Below are 22,961 nucleotides of genomic sequence, written 5' to 3' on the forward strand. Positions count from 1 at the left end.
TGGGCCACTTTTCAGGAGAAACAAAAAACTGTTAGCAGGGAAAACTAAACAACACAACAAATGAATGTTGCAGATGTTAATAATTTCAAAAAGCATTAGTAAAATTTTGGAAAAAAATCAAAAGTGGAAGGTCACTCCGTAGAGGATTTCTGCGACTTATCACTTTCCGTTGAAATGGAAAACAGAGTCAGCTCACCTTATATTTCCTAACGAAGTGGAATTTGGAGACAAGTCAAGTGGAACTATAGTCTGCATTAAGTGTATGTTACTCTGGTGTATTTTTTGGACTTAGCTCTTTTTTCCAAATTGAAATTTAAAATTAAGGGGGGTTAAGTTGAGTTGATTCTTTTTACACTAGATTCATAAAACACAAGTTGAGTATATCCTTTTGCCAATTTGTCAAACGGACTCATGTAGACTAAGGTTGAGTTATCTCCATTTTCCAATGAAATTTAGACTGTAAAAGGGGTTAGGTTGAGTTATACCCTTTTCCATGTGGATTTTCTCCTAAACTGCTTGGAATTCAGTCAAATAATTTGGTGTAATGATGTAAACCATTCTAAGGCACAATAATAAAATAAAAACTCAATTTGGGGATAAGTCAAGTTATTCCCTTCTTCCGCTTCCTGGATCAATTAATGTTTTTCGCGTTTACGGAAAATTTTCACGATAAATTTTTTAAATTTTCTGCAGTTTTTATTAGATTATGATGAGGAGTAATGTGGCGAGAATTATTTTCGGATTTGCGAGGGTGCCAAGAAGAAGAATTCTGAGCCGTCAAAAACAATAAGGGTCCTCCTTCGTCGGAACCCCTAAATATGCGAAGCTCGTCGCACAACGAGGCTATCGGCAAGAGCGTGGCAATCTTTTCTATCACAACTCTTCCTGTTATTTCAGGTCGAACGGTGTAATAATGCGCTCCGTTTTTATCGTCTCGGTGATACTCGTCGAGTCACTCGGCAAGAACATTCCATCACATGCTGCAAGTCATTTTTTGCCAGATAACGTTTTTCTGTTTACTGTTATTACAGTGTTGTTGATGGTTAAGTTTGACTGAACCACCTTTAAACTGAAATCTTCTTTTTGGTTTCTGTCAAGACGCGTTTTCAAAAGAACAAAAAATTGAATACCACAAACAGTTACAAAATGTCAACAGCTTCTTCCAATATGGATGCTTTTATGAATGAGGCACAGTCTGCTAAATCTTTCCAAAGTCAGTGTATCTGATGTAATGGTAACCCTCTGATTTCAGGGCCCGTTTCTTGTGGTTCTTGACAGAATATACGCATGCGAGGTGCCAAACAATTGTATACAGATAAATTTGGTGCCAAGCCACTTTTCACCCGCTCATCCGCTCGAGCCTCAGACAGTTTCAGGTGATCTCTGGCAATTACACTATTACTGACGACTGGAGGGTAAGTCAGGAGTCTTTTTCATGGGTGGTGCCACAGAAGAAACTTTTGGGGGGCTTTCGTGAACGATAATGTTAAGAGAATTTTCATTTCCCAGTTATATTTGACACGGGAGCTCCATCTCCCCCCCCCCTCAAAATGAAAGGGGCAAATGATCCAGGAAGCGGAAGAAGGGGATAACTCCATTTTGACCATTCAGGAGCAACAAAAAAACTTCCAGCAGGGAAATCTAAAACTAAGTAATGGAATGTTATAGATGATAACTAGTTCAAAAACGTAAGTTAAATTTTGAGATGAACATCAGGAGTGTCAATTCACTGCGTATAGGATATCTGTGACTTATCACTTTCCGCTAAAATGGAAAACAGAGTCATCTCAACTTATATTTCTTAAACGAAGTGGAATTTGGAGACGTCAAGTGAAACTATAGTCAGCACAGAGTGTTGGTTCCTCTGGTGCATTTATTGGACTTAGCTCTTTTTTCCGTTTAAGTTCTTAAAATTAAGGGGGGTAAGTTGACTTGATTCTTTTTTACAATGGATACATAAAATCACAAGTTGAGTTATCTCCTATCAACAATATGTTCAACGGAGTCATGTTGACTTTGGTTGAGATGTTTCCATTTTCCGCTAAAATGAGAGTGTAAAGGGGTCAAGTTGAGTTACATCTTTTTTCGAAGTGGATTTTTTCTTTAACTGCAAGGAATTGAGTCAAATAATTTGGTGCAATGATGCAAACCATTCTAAGGCACAACGACATAATAAAAACTCAATTTGGAGATAAGTCAAATTATTCCCTTCTTCCGCTTCCTGAATCAAATGTAGTTTAGTCGAAAATTTGTGTCTCCGTCGTCTCTTGTTGAAAGTGGATCAAACTAAATGTGTCATAGAGCTTTCTTTACTGGATACATAGTCCACAAGTGTCACATTTGCGGCTCAGCCCAAAAAAAGTGAAGTGGTAACTTTTTACTTTTTAATAATCTCATAAAGTGATGTAAAAATGTTATTTGTGTTGTCAATCTGAGACCGCAATAAATTCCAGAACAAAGATTTGTACTCACGTTTCATTCACGGCTTACAGGCTGACGTACGGATGGACCTGCGATGGGTCCCCAAGGGTCCGGATGGGTCCCCAGGGTCCGGATGGGTCCCCCAGGGTCCCAAATGGGTCCCCGATGTCCCAAATGGGTCCCCAAGGTCCCGGATGGGTCCCCAAGTCCCCGGATGGGTCCCCAAGGGTCCCGGATGGGTCCCCAAGGGTCCCGGATGGGTCCCCAATGGTCCCGGATGGGTCCCGAAGGGTCCTGGATGGGTCGTCAAGGGTCCCAGATGGGTCCCCAAGGGTCCCGAATGGGTCCTAAATGGGTCCCCGACGGTCCCAAATGGGTCCCGAAGGTCCCGGATGGGTCCCCAGGGTCCCGGATGGGTCCCCAAGGTCCCGGATAGGTCTCCAAGGGTCCCGGATGGGTCCCCTAGGGTCCCAAATGGGTCCCCGAGGGTCCCAAATGGGTCTCCGAGGGTCCCAAATGGGTCCCCGAGGGTCCCGAATGGGTCCCCGAGGGTCCCCAATGGGTACCCCAGGGGCCCAAATGGGACTCTAAAGGTTCAAATGGGTCCCCCAAGGACCCATTCGTTGTCCCAAGGTCCAAAATGGGTCTCCCAGGGTCTCAAACCCATAGGGACCCTGGGGACCCATAGGGACCCATAGGGACCCTAGGGGACCCATAGGGACCCTAGGGAACTCATAGGGACCCTAGGGGACCCGTAGGGACCCTAGGGGACCCATTTGGGACCCTAGGGGATGTTGTAGTGGTATGAGATTACGTTGGCAGTACCGCCCAGAAGTCGGGTATGAGAACTATTCGTGTCACTGCCTTGTAACCCTGGTGTCCATACTATGCAACTAACCTATGAATAATAAATCTCTCTCTGGAGTGTTCCCTTTGGTCATTGAGTCTGAGTCTTTGTTCCTGTGATCCCAAATATTCGAGAACAACTATTCTGTTCAAGAATAGAACATGGCGCAGTCGTAATCGAATCTTAACAAGTGCTCTGTCATTGTGAGTAATAATTCTTGATCGGGAGATTGAGAAAAGTGAAAAAATCAGTCTGGTTAAACGGTGGTCTGGTCTCGCTACTTGCTTTGTGGCTTGGTGGTGGTGAATTCTGCTGAAAATGGGTGATAATCATCTAAAAAGCCCTGGGCCTGTCAATTTAAAGTCAGGTAATATTCAGAAGTCATGGGAAACTTTCAAGCAGAAGTTTGGATTCTTCTTAACCGCAATTGGAAAGGCTAAAGCGGCGTCGGATGTTCGATGCGCACTCCTGATGGGAGAGGCCGGGGATGAAGCTTTGGAGGTTTATAATGCCTTTAAAGATAAGCTGATATCCAAAACAACCAACGATCAAGGAGAGGAGGTCATTGAACATGACTATACAAACAACTATGACAAGGTTGTTGAGCAGTTTGACCTCTATGCGGCGGAGAAAAAATGCATTACGGGTTGTCGTGAACTGTTTAATGCGCGAAATAAAAAAAAGGAGGAAACGTTTTCCAACTGGCTAACAGATTTGCGAAACTTGGTGAAAGACTGTGAGTACGCAACTATTGTTGATAGTATGCTGAAGGACAGAATTATATGGGGTGTCTGGGACAAGAGGTTAAGAGACACTCTGAGATCCAAGTCAAATCAGAGTTTATCTGATATTATTGATCTGTGCAAGGCAGTTGAAGCTACGGCACGATATCCGAAGTTGAATGGTGATAACGATAATGCCCAAAATGTCGAGGCTATCCAGTCATTCAACAAAAACCGTAGCAAGAATGGCATTCCCTCTCAACCCTACCAAAAGAACAAAGGTGGAGGAAAGATGAAAAATTCACAGTACCACAACCGACCCGGTCCAGGCTATAAATCAAAGAGGAATGGATCACAACAGGGAGACAACAAACAGTTGTTTAAATACAAGTGCAGAAAATGTAATAGAGTGCATGAGGCGGGCAACTGTCCGGCTTATGGCCAAATTTGCTCTGCTTGTAATGGAAAAAATCACTGGGAAGTTGTGTGCCGTAATAAAGGACAACAAAATGCTGGCAATTTTAAAAAGCAAAGTAAGGTTGACAGTCTTGCTACTGTGACTAATCAACTTCAAGATTGCTTGCTTAGCTCGTGGACAGATGATGGTGCGAGTACCAGGTATGTACATATGTTAACTGCTGTTAAAAGAAAAAATGAAATTATTGTCAGTGGGGAGAGTAAAAGACCTAGAAAAGAATACACTGAGGTATTAAAACTTCAGGGGGTTCACTTTGTAAAATTTAAGTTGGATCCTGGGTCTGAAGTAAATATTCTGCCATTTCATGTTTTCCAAATAATTGACAAAGGGTATACTGTCAATCCCACTAACACCGTGCTGAAGGCTTATGGGAATGTTTTAAGCTCACCTAAAGGTACAGTAAGGTTGAGTGTTGAAACAAAATGGGTGGCAAAATGATTTGTGAGTTCCTACTCTCTACAATTGATCCTAGACCAATTCTTGGTATAGAAGCATGTGAAATTTTAAATCTGGTAAAAAGAGTTGAACATCAGTCTAAAGATGTGAAAACTGTCAAAGTGATGTCTCAGTTACTGCCAGAGTCTAAAATTGTGTTCCTAGAAAAATACAAGGAACTATTCACAGGTCTGGGTGAGTTCAAAAATAAAGTAAAAATTACTGTTGATCCCAATGTTACACCTGGAATGTGCCCTCCTAGAAGGTATCATTTTTCAGTGAATGATAGACTTAAAACTAAACTGGAAAGTTTAGTACAAAGAGGTATTGTGGCCAAAGTTACTGATGAAATTCCAAAATTTGTTAGTAATTTGGTAATTAGAGAAAAAAGTGATGGTGATTTAAGAATTTGTCTTGACCCGGAGTTGCTGAATCAGGCAATAGTCAGACAAAAATATGTAATTCCAGATGTTGATAACTTGTCATGTCAGGTTAAAGACATGGAGGTTTTCACAGTGTTAGACCTGAAAGAAGGGTTTTGGCATGCTACATTGGATGATGAGTCAAGTCTTCTGTGTGCATTTGCTACCCCTCATGGAATTTACAGATTCTTAAAAATGCCATTTGGGTTGAAGTGTGCACCTGAAATATTCCAGTTTATGACTGAAACAGCATTTCAGGGTACAGGCGCAATAGTATATTTTGATGATTGTCTTATAGCAGGTAAAGACTATGAGGATCATGATCTAAAACTTCAAAAGTAATGGAGAAGGCCAAAGAGCAGAATGTTAGGTTTAATCCTGGTAAAATTCAGTACAGACAAAAAGAAGTAAAATTCCTGGGACACTTGTGGTCAAAAAATAAAACCAAAGTGGATCCAGAAAGAGTTCGAGCAATAAAAGCAATTAAAGAACCAAAAACAAAAACACAACTCCAAAAATGTTTGGGTATTTTTAACTATCTGAGAAAATTTATTCCTCAGATGGCTACAATTGCTGCTCCACTCTATGAATTGCTGTCTAATGCTGTTCTTTATAAATGGATGCCTACACATGCAAAAGCTCTTCAAACTCTAAAAGAAAGTATTTCGAAGGCCCCTGTCTTGGCTACATTTGATAGCAAAAAGCCAATTATAATTCAAGCGGATGCCAGCCAGTATGGACTGGGCTGCTGTCTCTTGCAAGATAAAAAACCTGTAGTTTTAGATTCCAGAATTCTCACTGAAACAGAAAAGAATTATGCTCAGATTGAGAAAGAAATGCTGGCTTTGTGCTATGCTGCCCATAAGTTTGAAAAATACATTTGGGGTATGCCTGATGTATTGTTCCAAACTGATCACCAACCTTTGATTCATATTTTCAAAAAACCTATTTATAAAATAACCAACAACAGGTTGAAAAAAATGAGGCTCAAATTACTCAGATTCCAACCTAAAGTTGAATATTTACCGGGTAAATATATGCATATAGCTGATTTACTGTCTAGAAATTGCCTGGAAGATCCTGTAGAGGATGATCCAGAAATGGTTGAGGTTGTACATGAGGTGACAAAATATATTGACATGTCACTCAATGTCAAGGCTGATCTGGTGAGAGAAACAGCAAACGACCCAGGTTTGTCAGCTGTGATGCAATATTACCAGGAAGGTTGGCCTAAAAATAACAAAGTTATTGTTAATGAGGTAAAACCATATTGGAAACTGAGAATGGATATCTTTGTAGAAGATAAATTGGTAATTCTGGAAGATAGAATAATCATTCCGGTATCGCTCAGGAAAAAAGTTTTGAAAAATTTACATACCGCTCACTTGGGTGTTGAGAAAACCAAAAGTAGAGCCAGGCAATCTGTGTATTGGCCAGGTATGTCAAATGACATAACCACATTTATAAAAGAATGTCGGACATGTGAAAGACATAGTGCCAAAAATAAACATGAGCCACTAATTCCACATGACATTCCGCAATTGAGGTTCCAGAAAATAGGAATTGATATATTACATTTTAATTCCAAAGATTTTTTGGTTGTTGAGGACTACTTGTCAAAATGGTTAGAAATAAAACCACTGTCAAGTAAAAGTAGTAAAGCTGTAATAGATGCACTGAGATCTATTTTCTCTACTCATGGTAATCCACAAATAATATTTGGTGATAATAATCCACTCAATTCACATGAGTGTCATGAGTTTGCAAAAAGCATGGGGAGTGTGATTAAAACCAGTTCACCTGAATATGCTAGAAGCAATGGACTGGCTGAAAAAGGAGTTCATATTGCTAAACAAATGCTTAAAAAATGCAGTGATTCTGGTACGCATATTCTGGATGCTCTCAAGGAGTATAATAACACACCTTTAACGGGTATGAATGTGTCTCCAGCTGAAATACTTATGAGTAGAAAGTGTCGTACTTTAGTCCCAATACTAAACAAAAATCTCGAACCAAAAGTTGTGAAGGTTAAGCAAGTGCTAAAAAGATTGCAAGATAAAGTAAAATCTCAACATGACTTGCATGCTAACCGTAAACCTATACACTTTTCGCAAGGTGACAGTGTGGTTGTCAGACGAGGAAAGAAATGGCAGAAAGGGAATATAGTTCGTAAACTTTCTGGTAACAGAAGTTACGTAGTTGAACTATTAGGGGGAGGTCAGTTACGCAGAAATACATGGCATTTGAAACATTCTAGTACCAAACCGGACAGAGTTGATGCTAGAGAAAATAAAGAAATTGATGCTGATGCAATTCTCGCCAATATTAGAGCTGGTGAAAAGAAAGTGACCATTAACCCTAACCCTACTGTTCGTGCTGTTTCTGTTCCAGCAGCTCAAGGATTGATGACATTTGAGTCACGACAAACAACAAGATTTGGTCGGAAGATCCTAAAACCACATCGTTATGATGGGAGCTGTTAATAAATATTATTCATGTAATCAAATATATTACTCTGTATTTTTATATCAAATATAATCAACTTTTGTATTCTGCTATGTGTTTGTTTACTTTCAACGTAGAAAGTGTTGCCAACTGAATACTTTAGTGTCTCGAAGGGGGAGGTGTTGTAGTGGTATGAGATTACGTTGGCAGTACCGCCCAGAAGTCGGGTATGAGAACTATTCGTGTCACTGCCTTGTAACCCTGGTGTCCATACTATGCAACTAACCTATGAATAATAAATCTCTCTCTGGAGTGTTCCCTTTGGTCATTGAGTCTGAGTCTTTGTTCCTGTGATCCCAAATATTCGAGAACAACTATTCTGTTCAAGAATAGAACAGGGGACCCATTCGGGTTCCTGAGGGACTCACCAGGGACCCTTGGGGACCCATTTGGGACGCTGGGGGACCCATTCGGGACCCTGGGGGACCCATTCGGGACCCTGGGGGACCCATTTTGGACCCTAGGGGACCCATTTTGGACCCTGGGGGACCCGTTTGGGACCCTGGGGGACCCATTCGGGACCCTGGGGGACCCATTCGGGACCCTGGGGGACCTATTAGGGACCCTAGGGGACCCATTCGGGACCCTGGGGGACCCATTCGAGACCTTGGGGGACCCATTTCGGATGGTGGGGGACCCATTCGGGACCCGGTGGGACCCTGGGTGACCCATTTGGGACCTATTCGGGACCCTGGGGGACCCGTTTGGGACCCTGGGGGACCCGTTTGGAACCCTGCAGGACCTAATCGGGACCCTGAAGGACCATTAGGGACCTGGTGGGGACCTCTAGGGACGCGGTGGGACCCCGCGAGGACCCATCCGGGACCTAGCAGGGACGCAAAAGGGACCAGCGTGTGACCTCCAGCGACCAATCGGGGACTTATCTCTGGGACCTGCCGAGACCTGCCTGGGACCTCCTGGCGTCCGTAAATGAGATTCGTGGTACGTATAACACTTAATCGGATTTTTATTCGTAAAATAACGGACATTTTTCTGACCGTGTTGTTTTCAGAATGCTTCGCACAGATCGAAGGAGCATAAAATTTAGGGTGCATTAGACGCATTGACCTTCCCAAAACTCCCAATTTTACTTCGTACAAAAGAGAAAATCGCGGAAATGTTTATACAAAGATGGCGCCCCCGAGGTTTTTTCCTTAAGGGGAGGTTCTGGTGAAAATCTTGCCATTTTCCAAATGGATCCTACAGTCATAATTTGTTCCGAATATAAAATTTTTCATTGAGGAGACTAAAATTTGACTTTTGAAGGCACATGCCAGGCTGTAAACCCAGTCGAAGAGTCTTTTTGAGCCTATTTTGGCTGTATCTTAAAAAATCTCCTTGCGCATACTATTTTGTCGTAAAAGGATGACCTTGACATTTTTCACTTCTTCGACTCATTTTCAAAAGATTCCGGCATGCAGAGCTCAAAACTTCCATTACATTATTAGTTATTAGCTTTTTAAGCTGAAAAGTCCCTAAAATTTGTCTATTTTGTACATTTTTGATCAATTATAGTGAAATGCTTGGTTAGAAGGGAGTTCTCTTCAGACATAACTTTAGATCCACATAACCGTTTATCCACATTGTTTGACAGACATAACTGGCTACAGACATAACTGGTGTCAGACATAAAAGAGGATTATTGTGTTTAAAAACTGTAAACACACATAACTTTAAATACACATAACTTTATTCAGAAATAAACTTTTATTAAAAAATATATATAAAAATTGAATTAAATAGAGGAGAAATAGAAGAATAGAACTCAATTAAACTCAGTCAAAATTTCAATCATCATCAAAATTTCCTTCCTGCACAGTGGGCACGTGGCGCTCTCGTCCGCCCGGCCCGCTCAGGTGTTGCAGCAGATGCGATGCCCGCACGGCACTGCAGCGTGGTTTCTAGGGCCGTCAAAGCAGAGGCGGCACTGCTCATCTTGCCCCTCTGCCGAACCGGAAGCAGCTGCCCTTGCATCGGCATTCGCAGCCTGTTGAAGCGCGTGCTGCTGAGTCCGCCGTGCTGTTATTTCAGCTTCATCCATGAATCCTTCGGGCAGCTCTTGCTCTTCTTCATTTCCTTCACTACTCGATGAAGCGGACGGATCATTCCTAGCACCCCTGCCGCGACCACCCCTTCGGCGACCACCCCTTATGTCTGTCGAAAGTTATGTCTGTCAAAAGTTATGTCTGTCGACGGTTATGTCTTTCAAATATTATGCCTGTCAAATGTTATGTCTGTCAACAGTTATATGTATATGCGATTTCGTTATTTCTGTAAAATGATATGTCTGTAGCAATATAACTTTAATTTAAATAATAAATGCTTTTTTTTCAGAAATATCCCGTTATTTCTGTCACCAGTTATGCGGATTTACAGTTATGTGGGTCAAAAGTTATGTCTGTCAACAGCAACTCGGTTAGAAAGCTTGGGAATAAAATTGCAATTGACATTTTGAGATGTGCATGCCGGCATTTTTAGAAAATGAATCGAGAAGTGAAAAATGTCTAAGCCAACCTTTACGACAAAATAGTATGCGCAAGAAGATTTTTAAAGTTATGGCCTAAATGGGAGAAAAAGGCTCTGCGAATGGGTTTAGGGCATGGAATGTGCCTCCGCAATGAAAAATTTACATAAATACTTGATAAGACATCAATTTTTAACAAATTTTCACAGTGGGACCTATTTAGGAAAAATAGCGTTTTCACCAGAACCTCCCCTTAATTATTAGACTTATTGTATTTTTCGGTGTTTTCACTTTGATTTTTCGAGGGCTGAAGTAGCAGGTAAGGGATTGCCAATGAGTCTAATGCACCCTTTATGTGATGCTCTTTCGATATGTGCAAAGCGATTTGCAAACAATAGCCTAGTTTGAATAATCTCGAAGAAGTCCTTGACCCCTGCACGGAGCAGATCGGAGCGAGAGCTTCGCCTCACTGCCGCTTTAGGGTGTTACCGCCCCCTGTTTCAACGTGAAGTCACACTTGGAATGAGAGTGTTCGTTTTCTCGCGCCATTTCTTCGTTAGACATTTAGAGTGTAAAGTGTAACGTCGGCATGTCAGACAATGTGTGTCACCAGGCGGGACTAAAATTCCAATACAGTTGGATGAGCTTAAAATTACATAACCAATGGGACAAAAATATCCCATGACATTTAGTGTGTCAACGCATAGCAACATACGCGCTATGTTCATACCCTTTGGAGTCACAGTACATGCTTGGTAAGTGCACACCCTAATATACTTGACCAGGAGTAGTGTGTACTTAGCCGGCAAACATGCATCTTTAGGTGTGCACTTGAAAATATGCTCCTGAAGATGCATGCCGCGTGCACGATTCAGTTTGCACTCACTGAGAAAACAAATGCGGAGGATTCCGCACAATCTGATGCGGTGTAATTTTCTATCAATTTGACGCACTAACTGATGCGGAGAAGATTGACTTCATTTACTCCTGCGGTGTGTGCCAAACTGATGCGGTCTCAGTTTTGACCGCATTAGTTGAGGTGGATTTGAAGATCCCACGATATTTACAGCAGTGGCAACTTCCCTTCCAGTCCATCCTCAAAGAGGTTACGTTTACTTGGCCATCTCATTTACTTCTTGAACAATATTATTTGGGAAACCAGTACATACCTGTCATGTAGATGTTTGTAACGCTGAGATGAGCGTAAAGTTAACAGCTATATCAGCCTCATTAAGTAGTTTTTTTTAAAATAAAAACCAATGATTGAAACTGCATTTTTTTAGAGATGAATTGTCACACAATTTGAAAACACAATTCAAAATTCTTTTTATCTTTCAAGTCCTCGGCAGTCTTCGGTGAGAACAGCACTGAGGTTTCCAATGTTGTCCAGCCCAGGGCAAGGTTGAGGTTAACAGGATAATTCATAAATAAAGTTATTCATGAAATACACAAACGTCAAACTTTCAACAAACTTCATAGTCTGAAAAGTTGCGTTTTCGTCCTTTGTTCCTTACTGTATAGAAAGAAAAAGTTCCTGAAACGACGAAAACTTTAGGTTTAAAGTTTTAGAATATTTTGTAAGTTTACAAACACAGGATGGATACAAAATTTACTATAACTTCGTGGTGCAAGATTTAACAGCAAATTAATCGTATTAATTTCTGGCACAAAATAATCCCGAGCAGTGCTGTCACTCTAAGCAGCGAGTGACAACTGCAGAACCCGTGGAAAGGCTCTTACCAAACCAAAGAGATTCCAAACTCTATGAATGTAGTACGTGGTGCAATCAGGTTGCAAAGCACTGAGATATCGCACCATACGTGCAATGCCATGGCCATGTTGCATCTTACGTGCAATGCTTCCCGAATATGCCCTATGCTAATGCATGGGAATGGGAAGGCATTCTACTTCATGTGCAATGCATGCACTCTCAGAGCCATATTGACTTTTTGTTCATAGCAGCAGCAACATTTACGCATGTGAATTTTTTTACGCAACAATAATACTTAGAAATTTGTTCATATGCCACGAATAAAAAGTCCATGGTATATGTACAATTCCATAGACAATATTTTTAGTACATTACTAACAAATTTGTTGGTAAAATTGTTGATAAATTTGTTGATAAAAATTTACCAGACTAATCACTGACAAAACTTTTGTCGTTACTAAACGACACTTTTAATGCTAATTTTTTCAGCGACAAGATTTATTTTGGAGCGGATAGCTTGTGGGACCACTTGTTAGTCAGCGACAAGTATTGCAAGTCCATAAAAAATATGTAATGCCAGCGACAAATATTGATCATGTACGTAGAATTTTATTTGTATGTACTGACTTATTTATTAGTTACTACTGACTCCGTTTCTTTCTTACTATTGACAAATCTCTTAGTAGGCACTAACACATTAGTCCCAGAAGGCCTCCATACTTCTTTTAAATAACTAGTGACAGATTTGTTAGTAAGTAACATACAAAATGTCAATACATTACACATAGATTTTTATCAGTAAGATACCTAAAAACAGGAAAAGTAGCGATATACATCGGCAACTTTGGCCCGTCCCGTACATTAACAAATGTGTGAATTTCGCCTTTGTTTAACCCTGGCGGGTTTGAACCTGAGTCTGGGATCAAAAGAGATGTTATTTTCGTCATCAGCGCCCTCAAAACCTAAGAAACAATGCAAAACTCGAAAAAAGAATGTTCAAAATATACCCCACTGGGATTTGAACCCGGGTCCAAACTTCTCCGATTCGCTTGAAACTGGCACCGTTGGTTTGTGTCTCGTCGCCCCGATTCCAAAAATACCCCTACATGCCCTGCTAGCTGCATCCGTTGCCGAAATCCTCCTCGACCCCATGTAGACCATGATGCACCTGCAGCAGCGCCCCCGGGCTCGGATCGGATTTGCTGCCACCGGGCGGTTCTTAGGGTCACCCAAGGAGGCTGCATACCAAATTTGGTCAAGATCGGACCACGGGAAGTCCGCGGACGAACGGACGCACAGCAGGGATCATACTATATGCCCGTCCCTCCGTCATTTTGTTTACAAAAAATGAACGGGACGGGCCAAAATTGTTCATAAATTACATGGAAATATTTTTAAGTAAAAGTACAGACAAAAATGTCAGTATGGCTCTGAGAGTGTGTGCAATTTAAAAGGAGTGCACCAATTGACGCTATATTCATAGCGTTTGAATTCTCAGTGTAAAGCAGGAAATGCAGCGATAGCACGGAAAGTCTTCAGTGTCAACACGTGCATAACCCCCCTAGTTGGGGACAACCGAGAGGGTGTGCTTTCTCAAAACCTGTCACCCGTCTATTACGCAACTGCACTCTATTACGCCTAAAATTAATCAGGCTTTAGCTACAAGGTAGGTGTACGCCAGACCGTGTCTTGTAACAGGCTTCGCGATGCTGCGCCAGTTACGACAATCCACGCCTGGCGTTACACCTACCTTGGCCTGCGGCGCTTGCCTGGCTTCTTCTTTTGCAGGCATCCGCATACCAATTTCCGTGACTGAAGGTCAAAACAGCATTTGATTTCGTGCCTAGGCTGCATTGGCCTGACTTTTTAACTTGTCGAGGCTGGGGGCTAGACCCCCCATTGGCCTGACTTTGTAGCTTGCCGAGGCTGGGGGCTCCGCCCCCCAGACCCCCCTTCCTTCCAGACAGAAGTGATCTGCCTGCAGAAAACTCGATTTTTCGCCGTTTTTAGGTGTTTTTCGGCTATAAAAACCGAACCAGTTGAGCTAGGATAGTGAAATTTCGCGTGTGCCGAGCCAAGGACATACCTTAAAAGTGTGCAAAATCTCAGCGAGATCGGCCGAGCCGTTCAGGAGGAGTAGCGCGGACACCCACACACACACACACACGCACGCATACAGGAAAAATTTTTCAACCCCACCTGAGTAACAGGCTTCGCTATCGCTCAGCCAATTAACACCAAAAAAGGTAAAAACCGGAGACTTTTGGCCATTACGCTCTTGTTACGCGTACTTACTGCAAAGAGACGGTGGAAGCGGTGTTTTTTCTGTGATTTTTTTCTCCAATTAAACGTGTTCTCTGAAAGAATGAATCCAAATCAGTTGACATAAAAGTTCAAAGCTAGTTGTACTGTCTGTTTGTGCTTACCTTTTCTGGCTTCCTCCTTTTTTTCGGTTGATCAGTAATTCTCTGTAACATCATGGATTTTACTATTACTTTTTCCGAGGGGGGACCCACTGCCCCAAAAAGTGTACAACTGAGTGTAGAATGTGTTGAATGTGTGAGAATGTAAAGATTGTAATGGAATGTACTGATTGTAAAGATTGTCTAGAATGTGTGTGAATGTTACAGATTGTAGTGAGAATGTGACAGAATGTGTCAGGAATGTTAGAGATTGTATGAGAATGTGTGAGAATGTAAGAAAAAGTGCGAAAATGTGTGAGAATGTGTGAAGATTGTGTGCTGAATGGGCGTGCGGCCGACGTCTCTACATAGCGCCGTGAAGGTAGGCAACCAATTTCACGCCTGAGGTAGTCAACCGTTCATCATAGTGGTGTTTCTTTGCTTCTATAAATCTTGCTTTGTCGCATGAAGTTGCCAGATTTTGGACAACTCCTTTCATTCCTTAGTCGTGCTCCAGGGCATAATGTAAGAAATTTTTACAACTGCCCAAATCCGCCGACCTATCTTCCATATGACGTGCTCATCCAGGGTGGCTGGCCCCCCTGAGAAACTGCGGAGGACGTCAGATTTAGTCACAAACACGCAGAGCGGCTAGTGTTCAAGTGACGCACAGTTTAATAAGCATTATCTCAAACTGCCAGTTACAAACGGTTTTTTTTATTTTTTGGGTAGTTGTAAACGACACTAGTCGTGCTCTGGCTTACGTTATGAAAGGATTCAAATTTGAATGAAAAGAAAACTGAACTTAAGCAAAGGGCAATGTAAATTAACACTTTCAAGTGACAAACCTTATCCATAACCAGTAAACTATATCCTGTCCTCGACCTGGGGCTGGGACTAGGCTGGGGCTTGGCTGACTCGACTTCGACCGACTTCGACAGAGTTTCGCGCGCTTCCAGGGACGATCCCGACGCGAGCACGGGACAGCGGCTCCGTTCGGATTCGGGATGGACACGAACTACCGCACTACCGCACTGGAGGGAGGGAAGTACTGCTAGAGCTGAAAGGAACGTAAACCTAAATCGAAGTTATTAGACTAAAATAAATATTTTTAGGGGACTGTCATTGAGAATGTGTAAGGAATGTGCAGAGAATGTGTTAAGAATGTGTCCAGAATGTGACTGAATGTATGAGAATGTCAGAGAATGTACAGCGATTGTGTGAGAATGTTAGGGAATGTTAGCGAATGTGTAAGAGTGTGCTGGATTGTGGCTGATTGTTTTGATTCTATGAGAATGTGTGGAATGTGTCTTGAATGTGAGTGAGTTTTTCGGGAGTTGGGTCTCAGGATGTACAACGAATGTGCCTAGTGGGTCCCCCCTCGACTTTTTCAGTCTCAATCGGTACAGACAGCATTATTTTTTGTTTGTATTACCTTGTCTGCTGTGGTGGGTTCCTCAAAATCAAGTTCTGTATTTGGGTCCTCAGTCTCATCCAAGTCTGAGAGATCTATTTCCCCGACACCTAAAAGAAAAAAAAAGTTTCACTTCTTACCACTGCTTTAAACATAAAAGCTACTGAGAAAACATTCTTTGGGTAATAAGTTCTCGTTTGATTTTTAAATAAAAATGTATCTCTTACTTTCAGCTGGCATTCTACTTCTGACTGCCCGAAGTGGCTGTTTTCTTGATGGCTCTCTATTTTCAACTCCTAAATAAAGAAGAAATTGTGGAAATAAATCTCTGGGTCAATCAGATACCAGTAAAGCAGGAAAAAAGAAAACCTACCTTCTTTTTTTTTCTGTGGCTGTCTCTTTGGCTTCAGCTGAACCTGCTTTATAGCTAATTGATTTGCTGATTTGTGATAGATATCAAAAAATAAAATTAACTGCATGTTTGTAAAATAGGAAAATGCACTGAACATAATAAAAGGAATAGCTTACATATACTGAATTCTTTCAAGGCTGCTGATCTTGTTTTTCTTCTCGCCTCTGCGTCCTTCCAGTATTCAGACTCCTCGTCATTATCGTCTGATAAGTCTGCTGAAGCAACTGGTGATATGGGCCTGCACAGAGAAGAAAGCTTTTAATTATTGACTTTATACATTGCAAAGTGTTATCTTTTACTGCGTCTTTCAATTCAGTGATACACTTAACAATGTTATGATAAGTTTATTACCTCTTTGACGAAATCTTCTTTATTGAGCTGCTTTTTCCTGATCTGTAAAATACAAGAAAGAGTAATTAACAACACAATAAAATTTACTACCCCAATGTTTTGTTTTCTTTTTCCTTACAATGTCTTACTAGGTCCAGCTGCAGCTGAGCGATTACCAGCTTTATGGATAGATGTGGTGTTGGAAGAAGAGTGCCTCATTCCTATTGAATCCATGAACATTATGTCATCTTGATCAGCATTGATAGAACTATTTGTCTCTATTGATGTGGACTTGAGACCTTGCAATTCTTCTTCAGAATGTGCCTTGAAATAAAGGGTTTAATGAATAAAAATAAAATTGATCCATTCAAGAATGAAAGTGAACTTTTCCAGGAGAAAAAGGGGATAGGGGAGTGACAAGCATTGTCAGAAAGACTTTAAGGGGTGGGGTGGGGGAGTATACCCCCTGTTACTTACAATAGCAGCATATGCAGCGAAAAATACTTTGACGAGTTGTCCTTCTACCACAGTGTCGTCATTTTCCAACTCAAGATCCGTCATAGCCTCTCCGTTGTAAGACGAAAATGTGGGATAGTGCGTCACGATCCGCCTGCTTAAAACAGGGTCTTTGCCACACATACTGTTGAATGACTTCCTTAAGTCCGGCACCGTGCTCCCAGCAACTTGCAGGGCCTTTTTCCTGCCCTCTACTTCTAAAATTACTTTCATGATTACTACTGAATTATCGCAAAATAGTTGAGACGTATCAGCTGATCTTTTCAAGAAACGGCCAAACACCCTCGCTTTCAAACCCGACACTAGTACCAACATAACGAGACTTTTAAAAAAAGGCAATGCCGTAAAATTCATAAAGAGAAACAGTTTCAGAAAAAAGAACAATCAAACCCTTAAAGTAATATTTTAACTCTTTCATGCTCGAACAGAAGAACTTTCCTGTCACCTTATTTTTTTTTTCTTGCATGGACTTCTTGCATTGGCAGTCGTACACTCTATTGGCAGTCAAGGGGCGCCTATTGGCACGCGCACCCCCTATTGGCAGGTGGCCAGCCGTCGTCAGTTTTTTGTCTTTCTTTTTGTTTTTTATCCCCGAAAATGGCAACAGGCTTGAAGTCGTTTGTTGTTATCGCCGAGTGTTTTCCGTGTGATTCTAATGACAGTTTCAGTGACATTTACATGCAACGCCTGGTTTCGTTTGATAATCGCGCCGAGAAAAGAAAGATGTCAGTTGTATGGGACGATGATGTGTGTGTCAAGATTACAGAAGACTTGTTTGTGGTCACCTCAGAAAGTTAACCTCCGTTCAGCTGGGCGACACCAAACCACACCGACATGCAAATGCTGAAAGGATTGCATCCGACAGTGCTTTGGATTCCATGAGTGGTGAAAGTGATGGAGACCAACAAGGTAATTTAAAGGTTGACACCTGTGCTGCTCAAGTTGTAAAATCCTGTTTAAAATAGAACTTGCCAGCTTCTGGGATCTGATGCCTGCAAACCGTACATGAAGTGGCAAACACTTTTCTTAAATCTTCAATTTGGATGTGTTTCCAAAGAAGCACTTGTTGCTTGAGAATGTTGCATGCATGGCCCAAGCAAGCACCTATTATTGCGTGCTGGGCAAGCAAGCATTTGTAAACGCGTACTTGGCCAGGCATGCAGTTGTAAGTGCGTACTTGGTAAGCACGCAATTGCAAATGCATGCTTGGATGAGTACGCAATTACAACTGCATGCCTGGCCAAGTACGCAGTTACAAATGCATGCTTGGACAAGTACGCACTTGTAACTGCGTACTTCCAAGCATGCAATTGTAATTGCGTACTAAGTACGCAGTTAGGTTTGTAGTGTACGCTTTAGTTTTACCGGTGAGTGACAACAAATTTTCACAGTGTGGCTAAGAAGAATCTGGCCGGAAAGGCCTGTCAGTCGAGCAAAGGGGGGAAGGGGGGTCAGCACAGTCTCACGGTCTTCTCTTCAGAGAAGCGCGTTGCAGCCAGTCTTCGCTGCGTCGCGTCGCTGGAATGGCTGACTAGGCGGCAGGGGCGTCCAGCTCGGCTGCAGGGGCCGTCGCGGAAAGGGGGCCATCTCCGAGCTGCCGTTCGCGGGGTCGAAGTGAACCCCTCTGGAATCGACGACCAATGTTTCCCAAAATTTCGGGTGCAGTAGCCGATGAAGTCCTGGCCGAAGAGAAGAACAATGCACTTCTGGCTTTGGAACTGGTGCGCAGATCGGATTTTCTCCTCTCTCAGACGGCTATTGGAGGACGAGGTAGGTCAACGTTGTCTCTCTCTCTCTCTCTCTCTCTCTCTCTCTCTCTCTCTCTCTCTCTCTCTCTCTCTCTCTCTCTCTCTTTCTCTCCCCCGTCTCTCTCTCCCTCTCAATCTACTTCCCCTTTTCTCCTCTCTTTTTTCTCGCACTTCGCTTCCGCCCAATCTTCCCACTCTCGTCCCTCTCTACTTTTTCTCTTGCCTTTCTCTCTCACACTTTCTCCCCTCCCTCCCTCTCCCCTCTCCGCCCTCTCTCTCCCCCTTCTCCGTCTCTCGTTTCTCTCTTCTCTTTCTCCCCCTTCTCTCCTCTCCCTCTCTCCTTCCCTCTCTTCCGTCTCTTTCCTTTCTTATCTCTCTCTCTCTCTCTCTCTCTCTCTCTCTCTCTCTCTCTCTCTCTCTCTCTCCACAAAAATCCCCCCAATAAACTATTGTAAAAACTAAAACTCTCTCTCTCTCTCTCTCTCTCTCTCTCTCTCTCCTCTCTCTACCCTCTCGCTCTCTTTCGCCTCTGTGCCCTCGTCCCTCTCTTTTTTCTGTTAGTACCGCGGCCCGCCCGGCATCCGCGTTTGCTCGGAAGGTGTGTGTGTGTGTGTGTGTGTGTGTGTGTGTGTGTGTGTGTGTGTGTTTAGGGGGAGGGGGGAGTGTCCCCTCTGAAAAGTAAGAAGGAGGGAACGTTTTGCCCCTGGAAGTACGCTGAAAGTACTGCCCTCCTCTCCCGCACGTCGCCTCTAGACGCACTAGTGTTTCGTGCAGCAGTCAGTGCAGTGGCGTGTGCTGAAATTTTGACCGCCCCCGGTCAGGCCACATGCTTTTTGCAGGGGGAATGTGACGCAATGTATCAACATTCCAGGTGGCTGTCAAGTGGCGGAAGGGGGCTCATATGCCCCCCAACCCCCCCCCTCCCCCTCTTTCCTCGCCCTGCGCACGCCACTGCCAGCAGTGTCACACGCGGAACGGAATATCCCCGGCGGAGCTTCCCACCGCTGCGCCGGACGCGCTCCGCGGAGTCAGCACCCCTATCGGGTGGCACGACGCCGGTCGCGGACTGCAGGCTGATTCCGAGAGTCGCATCCGTCGCTCTCCCTCTCTGTCCCTCGCCTTCGCGTAAGAGTGCGAGAGAGACGGAGCGAAGGAAACGAACCTCGCAAGCATGCTGCCGTCGCGGCCACGGACTGCGCACTGCGTTCCACTCGGCCCTCGGCTCCGCTCGGCCGCCGCGCCGCGCAGTCAGTCGTCAGTCTGGCCTGGGCCTTCGCCGCGTGTGCACCGTTCGCGCGGAGCGACTCCACGGCCCGCGCCCCTCACTCCATCTCTCTCGCACCGCCACGGCAGACTCCACCAGCGCGAGGAGTGTGGGCAGCGGGATAGCTCGACTGCTCCGCGCCACCGCGGGGCTGAACCCCGTCGACGCGGCCCTGGACAGCACCGCGCAGCACCGAGTCCTCGTCAACGTGACCCTGAGCAGCGCTGCGCAGCACCGAGGCCCCGTCGACGCGGTCCTGGGCAGCGCCGCGTCGCGTCGAGTCCTCGTCGACGCAGTCCTGTGCAGTGTCGCGCTGCATCGTGTCCACGTCGACGCGGTCGTGTGCCGCGCTGTGACCTCGTCGACTTGGTCCTGGACAGCACCGTGCAGCACCGGGTCCTCGTCGACGCGGTCCTGGACAGCACCGTGCAGCACCCAGTCCTCGTCGACGCGGTCCTGGACAGCACCGTGCAGCACCGGGTCCTCGTCGACGCGGTCCTGGACAGCACCGTGCAGCACCCAGTCCTCGTCGACGCGGTCCTGGACAGCACCGTGCAGCACCCAGTCCTCGTCGACGCGGTCCTGGACAGCACCGTGCAGCACCCAGTCCTCGTCGACGCGGTCCTGGACAGCACCGCGCAGCACCGAGCCTTCGTCGATGTGATCCTGGGCAGCGCTGCGCAGCACCGAGGCCCCGTCGACGCGGTCCTGGGCAGCGCCGCGCCGCGTCGAGTCCTCGTCGACGTGGTCCTGGGCAGCGCCGCGCCGCGTCGAGTCCTCGTCGACGCGGTCCAGGACAGCACAGTGCAGCACCGAGTCCTCGTCGACGCGGTCCTGGACAGCACCGCGCAGCACCGAGGCCCCGTCAACGCGGTCCTGGGCAGCGCCGCGCCGAGTCCTCTTCGACGCGGCCCTGGGCAGCGCCGCGCCGCGTCGAGTCCTCGTCGACGCGGTCCTGGACAGCGCCGCGTCGTGTCCACGTCGACGCGGTCCTGGGCAGCACCGTGCAGCACCGAGTGCTCGTCGACGCGGTCCTGGACAGCCCCGTGCAGCACCGCGTCCTCGACGCCGCGCTGCGTTGTGTCCTCGTCGACGCGGTCCTGGACAGTGTCGCGCTGCGTCGAGTCCTCGTCGACGCGGTCTTGGGCAGCGCCGCGCTGTGTCCTCGTCGACGTGGTCCTGGGCAGCACAGGGTCCTCTTTGACGCGGTCCTGGGCAGTGCCGCGCTTCGTCGTGTCCTCGTCGACGCGGTCCTGGGCAGTGCAGCACCGCTACCGAGTTCCCATCGCCGTGGTTTCGGGCAGCGCCGCGCAACACTGACTTCTCGGTCCTGGGTCCGTCGACGCGGTCCTCGCCTTCCTGCGGTCAAACGACATTCACGTTTGGGAGGATGGGAGCGTCGTGCGGCACCCAGTACGCGTCGACGGCCGCCATTTCGCTGTGAGGCCGCCTGCTCGGAGGAGGCCGTGATCGAGGGGTCTCGGTGGCTTCGCTTGACATTCCGTCGTAGGCTGACTGTACGCATGGTAAAAACGGTACCTGCTTTTCCCCGGAGCCCTATGGTGAAGACACATCCAGGTGGTTCCTGGGAAAACTATGAACCGTTTTTACAATGTGGTCTTTCCGTTAGGTGTTGCCACTGGCCTCTCTCTCTCGCACTCTCGCAGCGTCGCAAGGCGTGCAAGAGAGACATGCCGACAGCCGCACTGCCTGATCCCCTAGCAGGCCGATTCTGACTCTGGCCGGGGCCTTCATCGCTCTGCCTCTCTCAACGTCCGTTTATCGTGGTTCCTTTTCGTGTTTTTGAATTAGCCGTACTCTACAAACTGAAGGAATTAGCCGTACTCTACAAACTGAAGGGTACGCTTTGCCTGGAGCGTGCCACTGCTAGCGGCCTTGGCGAGCCCTCTGGTTCTAAGAGTGTGCCTGACAATCACACTTTTCCTAGCAGGCTTGGCAGGCACACAGGCCGATCGAGGACCGGCCGGATTCTGACTCCGGCCGGGGCCTTCATCGCTTTGTCTCTCTCGCACTCCTCCGGGCCGCCCTGGAGGAGTGCGAGAGAGACAGAGACGGGGAACCGCTCTCGGCGTCCCGATGGTGCCTGCCACACAGTAGGCCAGAAGACCGGTGAAGGCGTCCAAATCTCTAGACGCGTTTTGAGCTCCAGAGTCGCTAAACATGACTCGAACCGAACGTGTGACCCCACCAATTGATTGCGCTTCGACCGAGGAATCCGTTGCAGGGGGTCACACGTTCGGTTAGCCCTGTTTAGCGACTCTGGAGCTCAAAACGCGTCCAGAGTTTTGGCCACCGGCGCCGGTTTTCTGTCCCGCTGTGCGTCGTCTCGTTCCAGTTCAACGTCGTGCGTGCCCAGTCCCCGTCAACGGGGACGGCCCGTGTAAAAACTCATAATTAGGCCAGTGCGAGTGTTGTTTGGAAGTTGACTGAGATAGGAGAATCCAAATAACGGTGTGCTGGTCACGTCATATTTATTTGAAGTTTGTTGATCTTGACTGGGTTCTCGTTGATCTGGGCGTCCTCGCTGTTACGTCCTCAGCCGATCATGATGACAGCCACACAGGAGTTTTGTTCCCAAACACACACGTCAACCAGTGCCCTACATATGCCCTAAAGTCGTCTTGCGAAATGAGTCCTGATATTATCAAGTTCAATCTCGTCGGTCTCGAGTTCTACATTGCGCCGTTTCTTGGCCTTTTGGTATTAATCTCTGTCGGAGTCAGGGCCTGCCGTATTGAGTGTAATCCAAGACAGGGATGTACTGTGTACGACAAACTCTGGCTGAGTGTACTCTACAAACTCAAGTGTGTACATGGTACACTCCACCTGGAGTAAACATGCATGTACAC

At 45.4% G+C, this 22,961-nt stretch overlaps 2 protein-coding genes across 4 annotated transcripts; one reads left to right on the forward strand and one right to left on the reverse strand.

Annotated features, from left to right (window-relative positions):
- Window positions 1-3,219: 3,219 nt before the first annotated feature.
- On the forward strand, window positions 3,220-8,098 carry LOC117647018. 3 transcript variants are annotated; one of them, XR_004587820.1, is made up of 2 exons: window positions 3,220-3,471; window positions 7,720-8,098. XR_004587820.1 is itself a non-coding variant. In XM_034388497.1 (2 exons), the coding sequence occupies exons 1-2, from the start codon at window positions 3,587-3,589 to the stop codon at window positions 7,739-7,741; spliced, it is 1,047 nt and encodes a 348-aa protein (XP_034244388.1). In that variant the 5' UTR covers window positions 3,537-3,586; the 3' UTR covers window positions 7,742-8,098. The 3 variants fall into 3 exon arrangements, 2 of the variants coding, with proteins under 2 accessions (XP_034244388.1, XP_034244389.1); XM_034388497.1 differs by lacking the exon at window positions 3,220-3,471 and adding an exon at window positions 3,537-4,608 and having other exon boundaries at window positions 7,717-8,098; XM_034388498.1 differs by lacking the exon at window positions 3,220-3,471 and adding an exon at window positions 3,537-4,608.
- Window positions 8,099-15,498: 7,400 nt separating this feature from the next.
- On the reverse strand, window positions 15,499-17,461 carry LOC117647705. Its single transcript, XM_034389602.1, has 8 exons — window positions 17,041-17,461; window positions 16,703-16,887; window positions 16,585-16,626; window positions 16,350-16,471; window positions 16,195-16,260; window positions 16,049-16,117; window positions 15,843-15,931; window positions 15,499-15,588 (listed from the first exon to the last, which is right to left on the reverse strand). Exons 1-8 carry the CDS (start codon window positions 17,431-17,433, stop codon window positions 15,499-15,501), a joined length of 1,056 nt encoding a protein of 351 aa, XP_034245493.1. The 5' UTR covers window positions 17,434-17,461.
- Between the last annotated feature and the right edge of the window lie 5,500 nt (window positions 17,462-22,961).

Source organism: Thrips palmi, unplaced genomic scaffold (genome assembly GCF_012932325.1).
Source record: "Thrips palmi isolate BJ-2018 unplaced genomic scaffold, TpBJ-2018v1 HiC_scaffold_2, whole genome shotgun sequence".
In the NCBI taxonomy this organism is placed as follows: domain Eukaryota; kingdom Metazoa; phylum Arthropoda; class Insecta; order Thysanoptera; family Thripidae; genus Thrips; species Thrips palmi.